Below are 13,964 nucleotides of genomic sequence, written 5' to 3'. Positions count from 1 at the left end.
GCAGGTGACTTTCTTTTCTCGTCTGATCGAGAAATCAATCCCCTGATGCCTTGGTGAAAGACAAGTGCATTATCCACTGCCCTATCCACTCCGCCACTGAACCATCCATATATATTTTCCTGATAAATGCTGAACATTTTAAGTTCTTCGACATAAAATCTCCTATTCCGGGACTGGTGGAATTGTATACACCTATACAAGTTGTTTTGATTGGAAGTATTTACTTGGGAGCAATATACAGATCACATACCGACAAGAGTTCATTGTGTAACTCACATTTTTGTCCCTGATCGATATGATCAATTATTAAGTTAACTCTCTGTCTAATAGTTCTGTCTTTGTCTCTGTAGATACCAGCCATGGGAGCGAGGAAGTCCATTCACACTGGATGGCACACACAGTGGGTGTGTCTGAAGACCAGTAAGAAAAAGCCAGAAGAGGAGGAGGAGAGCTACGAGATACGACTCCTGGAAATGATCTCTAATTGTAACTGGGAAAATGCCAAACAAAAAATCTTGTCCAAAATATCCAACCAGATTTCTCGAGAGCATTATCCCACCCCTCGACAAATGATTGTGGGCGACTTTTGTATCTCGTTCCTACCTCGTTCAGACAAGCCAGCAGTGATACCCCCAGAAGTGAAGGCCAAACTTCCCAAGTCTATCTTTTCCATTAGGATAAAAGTGGAAAAGAAAAGCCATGTACTGAAGACTCGTCTCGGGGAATTTATTACTGAACAGGAAAAGATCCTAAAGCCGAGTCTTGAGGCACAAGACGTTATAGCACTGGACACACCACCCACAACCACTAGTTCTAGTCTAATGTCTGGAGGAATTTCTGGCCTTAGTCATCTCCAAATCAACCGTCACACCACACCCACTACCTTGAAGTGGATACCAGTGTCCAATACAGTGGGTAAAACGGTGACCAGTCCCTCCCAGGTGTCACCTCTTGGTGTGTCGTCCCCCTCCAGTGTCCTCCTGAAGCCAGGGATGTGTTCCAAGGTCAGCGCTCCTCCCCATGGCACTATTGGAAAGAGCCAGCCTAACAACCTAGTCATCTTACAGAACTCGGGTGGACAGAAATATGTATTGGCGTCCTCTGTCACCCAACCTAACCTACAACTCGTGCCTCCAGTGAACACCAACAGTACCATGGTCAGCTCCAGTGTGTCCCAAAACGTTAATCGGGGGGCCAATTCTGCTGTATCTACATCTACCTCAAGTGCAACAGTTGTCAGTTCTAATGTTCCAGTCATGATTTCGAATATGGTCACTACCAAATCAGCATCACTACCTACTCCCTGTAGTAGTTCGGGTGTTCCCATTGTGATTTCAAGCGTAACTTCTAGCACAAACCCATCTGTTCGAACATCTACCTCTAATGTACCTGTGGCTAATATTGGAATACCTCTGATACATTCCAGTCGGGTCTCTGCAAAGATGAGTGGTATTCCTACTGTTAACCCAGGTGAACCACAAGCTGTTTCTCCCGCTAATTCTGGTGTCACTCAGTTCATCCCTAATGTGCCTCAATCAAACTGCTCAAAGACTGGAACATCAGTGTCTTGTCCAAATGTCATTAACATGACTTTCACTCTACCTGGTAAAAGCACATCACATTCTACTGTCACAACACACTCTGTTCCTGTCACACTCCTGGCAAGTACCCAGGCCGTTACAATGGTTACCATGGCTACCTCAGCTTCCCCAGCAAGTTCAGTGAAAAGTGTTCTAAGCTCCATACCTGGTAGCCTGTTGACAAAGCAATCTTGCCATGGTCTTCACCCAAGTGTCAAAGTTCAAGGGGTAATTGGGGATAACATCCTCGCTCCTGCCAATCCTGGTATGGTGTCCAAACTTGTTCCAATTGTGCCTAAACTGAAGCAGGATATGATATTAATCCCAATACCTGCACCGTCGAGTAGCCGTTACAGCGTACCTCCTACCTCTGGCAGCCAGAGCAAAATGACAACAGCTCAGTCGCTTAAAGTTAAACAGATACTAAATGCAAGCAGGGAAGGATCTGGCAAGAATGAGGCCAATCAACCTATGGTAGTGGTTAAGGAGATGTGCCTTGGTCCAAATGACAAAAAGTTGGTCACAAAGAACACAGTGGAGCAGGGAGATGTCTTGTTCCATTCTTTCCTTATGAGTCGGCCCCAGGCCTCTCCTGTTGAAGGGGAGATAAAACAGGGCAAGAAACGAAAGAAAGGTTCGAAAGATGGTGATAACAATGAGGAAACAGAAGTAGATACAGAAGAGAAAAAGAAAAAAAAGAAGAAGAAGAAAAAACCAAAACCTGCCGATGATGATGAGGGAGAAACAAAATCACAAGAGGAGAGCAAGAAAGGCTCAAAAAAACGAAAGAAGAAGAAAGAAACAAGTGAGATAAGTTCTGAAAGTTTGATGCAAAATGAAAAATCTGAAAATGTTGCTGACAAGGCTGACAGGTCATCGCCACCTACAAAAAAGTGTCGCAGTGATTCTACAGAGGAGGGGCAGTTGACTTCTGACTCTGCAAATAAGAAAAACGTGTTGGATGCAAAGTCTGACAAAATGTTTGGAGATATAAAGATAAATACAAAGTGTGGCGAGATTTCTGGGACAAATCCAAATATAGTGACCAACAGCAAATGTGACAAAGACAAAACATCAGATTCAAATTGTGACAGAAATTCTCAGATAGAGATGAAGTGCATCAAAGATACTGTGACAACTTCGGACAGTTTTACTGGTACAAAGTGTAACAAAGAAGCCAACTCTACATGTAATGAAAACAAGGTGGTCACACCAGATCTACATTCTGTTCTCTTTAGCCAGATTGAGAACTCGATTCGTGAATATGATGGTCAGGATGAACCTGAGATTGTAGATATAACAAAAACCTCAGAACATGTTTCAACTAAAGGGCGAAGTGACAGTTTGACCTCGGAAAAACCTAATAACCCCACCACTGTGGTGTTGGACACTCCAGTAGTATCACAAGTGTCCAACACTACTGGAGTGATCGGCAACCTATCTAACAGGTTGTCCTCTGGATCTTCTGACAACAAGAGTTACAGTGTTTTACCTAAAGACAATCGTAGCATCTCGGACAAAGTTGGCAGCCAATCTAATGTTTCCTCTAGGGACAATTTGACAAATCAGCCAGTGTGTGATATGCCACTAACTAGTGATCAGGATGTCACTCTTGTACTTGACTCCCCATCTCGGTTTGAAATGGACACGGAATCAAGTGAAGGGGACCGTCAGTCTTGTGAAACTTCCCAGAATTCCCTGAATGATCTGAAGATGTTGGCGACTGTACAAAAAGCAAGTGTTGACGTCCTTCAGATCATTGAGGGTTCCAAAAACCCTGAGGGGGCAAGACACCCACTTATGCCTGTTGAAGTGTCAAGTGGAGAGGAGGAAAATGCCAAGAACACGGATAACCAGATAACACAGAGCAGGGTCACAGTGGCTGGCAATGACAACAGCATAGACAATGGGAAAGTGGAAAAACTAGTGGGGAAGAGCATGGAGATTGTTAACAGCATTCGGCACCATATCGACCTTTCTCAGGATAAAATCAGAGAAATCAAGTTGCAGACAGTGGACTCAATTAGACAGGAGGACAAAACCCACGAGGAACCTTGGATAGAAGATGGGACCTGGGACTCCAGGATAAGTCATGAGGGCTGTGAAGATTTGGTGATCAATCTTAGTGATGAGGAATCAAGTAGCCCGGAGGCTAGGAATCCAGTAAGGGAGGGAGTGGTCTCGGCAGCTGAAGTAGGAACTGGTCATCTCAAGCGCAACAAGGTTAGGACAGCGACAGAGCCTGTAGTTGGAACAGAAGCCGAGCCTGTAGCGATCATTGTCATTGACGATGAGGACAAACCCAGTAATACCCACAACAAGCAGCAGGTCACAGCTTCAAGTAATGTCAAGTCTAACAGAGTTACTCCCCCTACCAGTGATGAGGTTGACATCACAACAGTCATTAATAAAGAGGTGGGTATTTGATTTTATAGACCTGTGTACCTTGAATTTTCAGTAACTATTAAACTACTTGTATTTGTATTGAAAAATTATTGATGTGGAAAAATTATTAAAAATAAAATTTGAGTCATGTTTGAGACCCAATGAAACTCTTTGCAAATTATTTGTATTTATGTTAGTAAAGTTACTTGTCATTTTGATAGAAGTATTATGTGAAGTGAATTTAAAATGACATAGTTAATTTTCTGTATTTCCTGCTGCTGAATTTTTGGTTCCTGGGGGAAATTTTAAGGTGTGGGATTCCTAGAAGGAGATTGTGTTACGACTTAGCAAAGCAATTTCTTCGAAACTTTCATTACTCCTTGAAATTAAGTACAAGTGTCAGATATGATATGATAAAGTACACAAGCAGATGTGTATTAGTTTTGATGTCTTGTTATACCGTTACAGGATTCCAGATGGGTCATGTGTTTTGTTCCACTGCTTTGCAATCTGTGATATTGTCTTCACCAAATTTTTGTAGTACTCAGCAAAGTTATACACCTTATTTATTGTATTTCGTTAAATGAAAAGTTGGTTCAGTAGCAGGTCCTAAAGTTACAACTACAAATACACCAGTAGTTGACAGTAACAGATCATTGGCAATATTCTTGTTGTATAATACTGTAATGCTCCTGTGAAGTGAGATAATTTTTAACTTACCTTCCTTTAGCAGAACTGTGATAGTGACATAGACATAGAGAATGCGTCTGATGAGGAGAGCGGTTCTAACCAGTTACAGTCCTACATGATGCAGGAGACTCGGCCAGTCCAACAACCTTCTGCTTGCTCCATCCATAGTCATAAGGGCAAGCGCAAAGCTTCCCTCGACACCATCGACAACATGCTCAAACATAGCGTGGAATTTAGAGAGGTACACTACCAGGCTCCTATCGCTCCAAGGGCTATTTGGCTTACCAATATATTTAGTAAAATGTCTTCAAAAAAACCCTACAGCAATTGATAAAAGATTTCTCCAATTGGCTGTAACTGCGGTTCAGTTGTATCTGTTAGACCAGGTAAAAAAGACCTGTCTAGTCCGACACTGAAACGGTAATCCCTTTTCTAATGGAATCTTCTAGATATGAGTAGTGGATCCTTACATCCAATCTTATTGGTCCGATGTCCCATAAAGTGACTGATTAGTGATTAGTCAAATTTCAGTGTATCAACAATATATTCACAACTGAACAGTTTCTTTGTCAGAACATGTTTTTAGTTAAAGGCTAAGACTAAGTAAGAAATAGCCTGCCAACTCGGGGTGAGGGACGACAGTTGTTAATTTCTTTGAACAAAAACATTTTATTTTCATATGAACAAAAACATTTTATTTTCATAATAGTATGAAATGCTAGTTTAATGTTGTTTTTTGTGAAATTCATAAACAAAACATTTTGAGTTAGTGTAAATTTAAGTAGTATTGGTCTATGAAGTAAAGATGTGACCAAAACTATGCAGAATTTGTGGCCTCCAGTATACAAATATATTACGTACCTTGCCCATGATATAAGGCAAAGTAGACATATCAAGGAAATGAATTGATTTTATGAAATATTTGTGATGTATCATAGAGGTCTGTTTGAGTAGTTTGTGACTGGAATTCTATTTCATTACAGGGCCTCGTGAAAAGTAGCAAGAAAACTGGCGGCAACAAAAAGGAAAAGAATACAAAGCACAATTCAATGTATGGATGTCCAGTTACTGTTTTGTTGTAGAAAATTGTAACAAAATATTTAGTGATGACTCTTCACAACACATTGGAATTTTGTTAATCCGGACACTTTTAAGAAATTGGAGAAGAATCAGGGAATCATATTTTTTTGCTGTCGATTTTTTCGTTTGTGTGTTAATGTTGTCCAGCAGAGCAAGTCACAAACATATGTGGGAAAAAAATACTTTAATTAAGTTATAATTATGTGCACATAATTCCGAAAAAAGAAAGATTCTTTTGTTCTTACTTAATAAAACTTGTAGCAAAGTTATTATGTTCTGAACTACAATTTGAACTGCACTTTCATATAATTTTCCTTGATTTATGTCTGTTTTCATTCCAGGGAAAAACAGCGAAGAAGAGATCTGAAAAATGGATTCAAAGACCTGATTGAAGTCATATTTGGTCAAGATGAAACTGGTCAGAAGAAACCTTTGTCTGTTGAGGCCATTCAGGGAGCCTCTAAAATCAAGGTTCTCCACATGGTAAGGAGACCATCACATCATTAGAAAGCGGTTCTGGGTGTCTCTTAAATTAGTAGTTCTGAGTACAGCCTCTATGTAAAAGACCGTTAGATCCAGACTTGGGAAAAAATATTATTATGATAAAGTGTGAGAAATTCTTTATAATCAGAATTGAGTATAAACACTGTTCTCATAAAGGGTTGAAAAATCCTTTAGTTCCAGTCAGGATGTTCTCATAAAGGGTAGAAGAATTCTTTAGTTCGCGTTGGGGTGTTCTGTTGGAGGGTCGCATGATCCTTTAGTTCCAGTCAGGCTGTTCTCATAAAGGGTTGAAAAATCCTTTAGTTCAATGCAGTCAGGATGTTCTCATAAAGGGTAGAAAAATCCTTTAGTTCCATGCAGTCAAGATGTTCTCATTAAGGGTAGAAAAATCCTTTAGTTCCATGCAGTCAGGATGTTCTCATAAAGGGTAGAAAAATCCTTTAGTTCCATGCAGTCAGGATGTTCTCATAAAGGGTAGAAAAATCCTTTTATTCCAGTCAGGAATATTGCAACACGGATCATTTGTACACTCCGCTTTACAAAGGAAACATGTTGCTTTTGAAAACTCGCAATATTTTAAAGAAATCTTTCATAAATTTATATGTAGCACAAAACAAATACATCTTATTCCAATGTTACGTACATGTAACGGACAATGTTCAATGTGTAACCTCCTATGTTCTAGGCTCTGAACATGATAAAGGAGAGTGAAGAGAAGAAGATCCAGTTTGACAGTAAGATTGCCGCTCTTCGCCTCCAGAAAAATGCACTCCTTAGCCGCCTCAACCGCTCCCGATGTAAGTATCCTGCACGACATCCACGGTCATTAACTGCCTACTGAACACTCTGTTATCTCCCGGCACTCATTGACGTAAATGTTGGGTTTCCCAATTTGAGTTAAAATTCAAAGTTTGTTACCTGTTTCTTATCTTTTGTGTTATGGATTGATCACCAATTTCACAAAAATTGAATCTTTTCTTTAAAAATTATCTATAGATTTTGTTTTTTGAATTTTTCTAGCTCTGCTTGTCATGGCTTCATTGTTGTGTAAAACTCATCAGGTCCGTAACCAAATGGTCGATGTCATGCTTGTCTCGCTCATAACTGATGATGGTCACAACATTTCTGATGTGACTTTCATAAGTTTGTTTATCATGACCTAAGGGAAGGTTGTGGAGCATTCTTAGTATATCAGCAGGTTAAATGGTCGTGGCGAGGTCATACTTTTGGTTTGGTTTGCTTGTGTTTTACGTTCCATTAACAGCTATGGTAATTTAATAAGGATGTGCCTGGTCATAAGTCAAATAATTTTAGCATAAAAACTAAACGTGTTTTTTGCCACCAATGATGTTATGTCTCCTATAATTCAGTCACAGCGTCTCTTTTACTGAGAGTAATCTCTGTTAACAATGAGAAAGGTTGAAGTATACCTTCTGAGTTGATTCGTGCCTATTTCTAACTCGATTAGAAGGTATGTTCAATTGTAAGGTTGTATGGTAGTGCTTTGTCTATCTTTCATCAACTTTTGCCTGACACAACATTTCCTCCGAAACTCTTTGTTTAATGAAATCTTTGATTAAATTCCAGGTGATCTGATAAATTCTGGTATGGCTCCAGTAAAGATACAGGATATTTTGAACAAGATTTCCAAGACTTGCCAATTCATCTTTGCAAAAAGGGAGATGTTGATGAAAAAGAGAATGGACACTCTAAAGACGGCTCTTGATACATGTGCAGCATCTGATGTGAAAACTGAGGAAAAGTTACAACCATCCTATTCCAAGGCTCTTGTAAAACCTAAAAAGGCTCAAAATAAATCAAACGCTAAGTCAAAATCAGTGCAGCCACAAATGCCCCTGCCGAAGCTCACACATTTCAAAGGTCAGAGTGTGACCCCAATTCTGCCCAAGAACGTTCCGTATACCGCTGTGCCAGTACAGCTTGTGTCCACAGAGCAGGTGCGTCAGATGGCGCAGATAAACCAACGCTCCAAGCCAGAGATATACATTGACAACGCGGAAGACAGGGGCATTTCCATCAAGGAGGAGCATCTTAGTGAAGACGAATACACTCGAGACTCGCCTCTACAATCCACAAACAGCTGGTCCCAACAGGAGACCAGGCAAGGGGTCAACAGCAGTGTAAATGAAAACAATGCAAGGTTCAGGGTCAGTAGCTCGCCATCCAGTAACCAAGGCAAGGAGAAGGTGGATGAGGAGGAGTTGGACAGGATGAACACACAGTCACCAGTGTTCTCTGATGTTGACATTTCTGAAAATTATTTTGTCCAGCAGGATGAGGAAGACGAGAATATGGAGGCTGGAGTGGACGATCCTCTCACCTCCTCACATGGCTCCAGTGATATGGAATACAAAGTCATAGACACTTCCAGTCACTCAGAGGTCATGGTGGGCTACATCCCTGAGGACACAGGTCAATATAGTCAGGATGGGGGCAAACCTCCGCAGGATTTTGGTAAATCCGAAAAGGACAGTAATTCACCGTCAGTGGGTGTCAGCTGAGGACAAATTAGCAGTGGTCGTTAATTTGAAGATAAACCCATCTACAGTTGTGAAATGTAAAACAGGATGTCGCCAGCTGAGTCGATATTTAGAATCTAGAATCACTGCAGAATTTGAAAAACCTCAGGTGTCTGTTCAGGTGTCGTGTAAGTGAACCTCTGATATTGGTCTTTCAAGGTGGATATAGAAAGCTGTGTTAAGTACTGTCTTGTGTATGTTCGGGATATGATAATGAATGGCACCAGTGTGTTTCCTTATGACACGCGAGTTCAGTAGATAATTGGACAGGGAGTGGATGTCACTTCACGACCGGATGTCGCACAACCCCGGATAATGTTAATACACCTGGTGATACTAAGGATGGAAGGGAGACAACTCAGTGCCTGTATATGATCCTGTGGACATGTCGTAGGTCAGGTGTAATGATAGTAAGTGATGCCTTAGGTGGTGACCTTAAACAGGCATAGATGCAGGTGTGAGATTGAGACAGGTGTGTAATATTGGCACAGGTGTGAGACATTGACACAGATGTGTGAGCTGGTACTGACACAGGTGTGTCATACAGGTGTCAAAATACATATACACACACGTGCACTGTTATAGATCTAGGCTTCCACTGGGAATAATCTTGTCCGACATTATTTTTTTTACAGCCAGGGAAGGTGAACAGGCCTAATGGACCTTTTGTTGTTGCTATTGTTCCTTGACAAACAACTGTTTTCATGAGACATGCTGCTTAGTATAGTCTCCAGTAACTTTGATATTCATAACCATAATTTATAGAAACACAACATAACAATTGGAAATCCAGTTAGCATCAGCTATGATGTTGTAATTATACATTTGTGACATGAGATATGTTATAATTTGTATAGTTGACAGTATATATATATTGCTGTGAGAAGAATTGCTAATGTGATGCTTATGTTCCCAGACTCACAGTCTGGCCAGCTTGCAATACAGTGGATTTTGATACCTGCTGACAGACACGCACAAATGACTTGTCAAAATGGTGATGAATCTATGTTCCTTGTTCTGCCACAAACAGAACATAGTTTGTATATATGTTTATCAAATAGTGCTTTCTTTTTGTTAGTGTGACATGGACCTACTTGTACAGTGCCTCTCCATTGGCTTCAAAAATAATCTCTGCATGCTACAATTTGCTGATATATTATTAAACCTGCTAGAAATGTTTGTGGTAACAGTTTCTTTAAAAATTGGCAAACTTTTGTGGGATTTTTTCAATATTTTCACTGTCCAATAAAATCGGCTTGTCCCTCCAAACCCACCATTGCTTGAAAACCCAGTTAAGCAATAGAAAAGCTTGGAAGTTTATGTAGTTCAGAAATTTACAATATATTATTATTTACTTGATTATGTATATAACTTGTACTTGAAATCTTTGGCATACTTGATGGAAAAGTATGTGTATTGTACATAGAATAATTGTTTTCTTTACTTACTTGTACATAAATACTGGTAAATACATATATGGCACATCCGTAGAATACCCTTTGGGTACCCTTGACCTTTGTACAGAGGTCAGGGAATACCCTTTGGGTACATTGACCCTTGTACAGAGGTCAGGGAATACCCTTTGGGTATCTTCACCCTTGTACAGAGGTCAGGGAATACCCTTTGGGTACCTTGACCCTTGTACAGAGGTCAGGCGATACCCTTTGGGTACCTTGACCCTTGTACAGAGGTCAGGCAAAACCTTTTCGGTACCTTGACCCTTGTATAGAGGTCAGGGAATACCCATTGGGTACCTTGGCCTATATGTAGGTCAAGCAAGGCATGTGATGGCAGCTTGTGTTCATGGCAAATGGCTGGATGCTTATACTTTGTGGATCATGAATGTTACAGTGAAAAGTTGAACATTTATAGTTTTGGACATGTGTTCTATTGGAGTCAGTAACATATTTAAGATATTAACTATTTGTGTATAAATTAACGAATTTGAATGTGTTTGTTCAGGTTAAATGATCACATGTGTATATCATATAAGGATATACACATTACATATTCATTGATACGAGGATGTATGTATATGTGAACATTGTGTGTACATTGTAGTGTATGTGTGTGCAATACTTATGAATGTGTGTACATCACAATATGTGTGTCTACATGTACATCGCAATGTGTGTGTGTGTTGCGAAAATGTACGAGTACATTTGCATTGTATGTATATGTTTTCGTACATATGTGTGTATATAACAAAACTCCGGTCTGTAACTGGTATACACATCCCAATGTACACATATGAAAACATCACAATGCAAAACTTGACAATAGTTGTAAATATATAAATTGCAACATGTGTATTCATTGCATTACGTCATGTTTGTAAATATGTACATAGCAATGTATTTGTGTGTAAATTGCAATATGTGTACTAGTCATTCCCATGTTCACCCATGCAAACTACACATACATTGTAATGTACACATACCCAGTATGTTATGTATGCATGTACATTGGAATGTCTGTGTGCATGCATAGAGATACACATGTGTACATAAAACATGTGCATTGTGGTTGAAAAGTTGATTGTGTTGTGGAAAGATTGGTAATTTAGTAGAGTTTACGAGATATGTGCAGGGTCAGAATAGGGAGACCACTTTTGTGTGTTCAGCGGAGACAGGACATGAGAAAGATATATCAGTGATTGTGTGTGTGAGCCAGGAAAGCTTACAGAATATTACACCTGGTTGGTTGTGATGCTGAACAATATTAGATAGAGTGATGTTTTTCTAGGTAATGATAAACACAGGGACATGTTACATGCTATGAAAATAATATACTGTGATGCCCACTTGTATACATCTTAAGTTTTATTGCATGTGACATGTCCCTGTGATGTTAAACAGTTCTGTTTAGATTCTTCAGTATAAGTCATTTTAAGTTTTGTCAGCATCTCAGAAAACAGGTGTCCGATGCTTTTTCTATCAACATAGATAAATGTTAACATTTTAATAAGTTTAATTTGATCTCATTCCCATTTAAATCATACATCAGATTCTCTTACAGATCACAATGTTCAACCATGCTTTGAGTTAGTTAATCTGTTTTTGTTGACATTTTCGTCTCGATGGCTTTGTACATTTACAGTTACACCTACACCAACATGGAGCATATGAACCTGTGATTTCATCAACTCATAAAGGTCAACTTTGTTGTTTGTGTTTCCACCTGAAACAGGTATAAAGCTGGTGTATACTAGACAATATTTGCCAGTCTATTGTTTGCCCTAATGAAGTACAATTCTCATGAGAGTAAAAATGGTGTAGAGCTTCCCACAGTGTCGTCCGAATTGTTCTGACGTTTTATCCACTTTTTTCATATGGGTCTGTCGTCGATTAACCGACAGACCGATATAAAAAAAAGTCGATAAAACGTCAGAATAATTTGGACTACCAACAGTGTAGAGGTCATTCAGCAATGTCTGAATATTAATGTTTTAGTGTAAAGGGCAAATATTTCACTAGGCAAAATATTCTCTGGTATATCAGAGATTACTGTATGTTGGACTAACTTAGACAGATTTTCTCATCTTTGATATTTTACAGACTATCATATCCAATTCCAGCTATTTAACAAAGAGAGGATATCACATGGACTACAATTATATATGAAAACAGGATAAGTGAATTGTATGTGTACTGTGATTTCTCGCTTGCCAGTTAACAAGCCCCTGTGATCACAAAGCGAGGAAATTTATAATGGAAATTTTAAGTCTAAAAGTATAATTATTTTTTGAATGCTGAAGGTAATGAATTATTGGATTGACTTGCAAATGATTTAAATCATAATATACATTCATATTTGATATTTCATGTATATATATTACAAATGATATTTTAGTTGATGAAAATTCTTTAACAGATGGAATTGTTTTTGAAATATATGTAATATACATATATATTTCTTAACCTATATACATGATTTGCATGAATTTGAAAAACAGTGCAGTACAAAATGTATCATCACAGCAATGGTATCCAAGGGCAGACAACCCATGGACGTTTATGCCACCAAATCATATATAAGAATAAAAACATACTTCTCAACAAATCCAGTCCTTTACTTTTATTACTACTAGTCCTATTCTAAGTCTCACAAATTTTGCCACTCTAAAGTATTGCTGGAGTTAATAAGAAAAAGTGAAGGAACTTTACCATAACTTCAGCTATACTTCAATAGAAACCTTAAAGTAGAGAGTCCAAACAGTTTTCTCTGGTATACAGGTGTTGAAATGGAATTTTCCTGTTAAATTTATGTAATTTTCTTTATATTAACACAAAAAGACAATTGTATGCTAGGCCTTTTTAGGGGACTGAAACAGAAGGAAAAGTATAAAGAAAACTATTACTAGAAGTGCAACAATATCCAGGCTAGATAATCAAGAGGCCCAGGGGTTAAATCCTTGTGGTAGATACATTTGTATGTTTTGAGAAAAAGGAAATTCCTTTATAACTTACTGCTATGGTTAATGAGCAAGCAATTCAATGTTAGAAAACCGCTGAACATATTGGGCCTTTTTTGTTAGATCCCTGGGACTCTCTACCTTAAGTAAAACATGCTGCTGAGACTGGGTCCAGGACAGACTCACGAATCGGTCTATTTTGAGGTTAGGTCTTGTTTTAATCATGTTTAGTTCTAATCAGTACTTCTGACATTTTATGCTCATTATTATTATGTATGTCGAGCTGGGATTTAAATAAATCTGCCATTCTACTACATGATGTGGTTCCGTGTTAGTTTCTAGAAATGCAGATAGGGTAAGCCCTTTCTGCAGAATGGTTCCATGAAGGAATCGTGCAAGAAGTTACTCGAAGGACTATCCAGATTAAACGAGAATACTCTTACAAGAAATATGAGTAAAACACAATATCTGGTACCATTTGCAAAGAGGTTTCCATCATAAGGTTCAAAATGGACGATTTCATGGACGTCTCGATGTCAATTCCATGGAGGTAAGACTTACTACGCCTTCCAAAGAACCGTCCTCACAGAAGAGTTGCGCTACTCCAGCTCAGCAGGACATGCCATTGTCGTGTCTTCTTAGAAGTTTACGTGGGTGCATTTTAAAAGGTCGAGCAACACTTGAAAAGTAATCGTTGAATGATTTGAGTGAAAAATTCAAAGGAATTGTTCCGTTAAAGTGATAAATTTATGGCAGTTAAAAGAATATTGT

The 13,964-nt window shown here is 38.9% G+C and overlaps 1 protein-coding gene across 4 annotated transcripts in view; it reads left to right on the top strand.

The window, feature by feature from the left end:
* The window catches only part of LOC110447156, a 50,912-nt gene extending 37,409 nt beyond the window's left edge, over positions 1-13,503 (top strand). For 3 of the 4 annotated variants that reach the window (XM_021492654.1, XM_021492656.1, XM_021492653.1), the window contains exons 9-14: positions 351-3,995; positions 4,696-4,896; positions 5,639-5,706; positions 6,077-6,218; positions 6,925-7,036; positions 7,827-13,503. In XM_021492654.1, coding sequence (XP_021348329.1) covers positions 351-3,995; positions 4,696-4,896; positions 5,639-5,706; positions 6,077-6,218; positions 6,925-7,036; positions 7,827-8,761 — 5,103 coding nt within the window. In that variant the 3' untranslated portion in view covers positions 8,762-13,503. The remainder of the gene's footprint in view (positions 1-350; positions 3,996-4,695; positions 4,897-5,638; positions 5,707-6,076; positions 6,219-6,924; positions 7,037-7,826) is intronic. The other variant, XM_021492655.1, reaches the window with a different exon arrangement.
* The last annotated feature ends 461 nt before the right edge of the window (positions 13,504-13,964 follow it).

This window comes from Mizuhopecten yessoensis, unplaced genomic scaffold (assembly GCF_002113885.1).
Source record: "Mizuhopecten yessoensis strain PY_sf001 unplaced genomic scaffold, ASM211388v2 scaffold3229, whole genome shotgun sequence".
NCBI lineage: Eukaryota > Metazoa > Mollusca > Bivalvia > Pectinida > Pectinidae > Mizuhopecten > Mizuhopecten yessoensis.
Note: the sequence above shows the minus strand (reverse complement) of the source record. Positions and strands in the feature narration are given on the sequence as shown.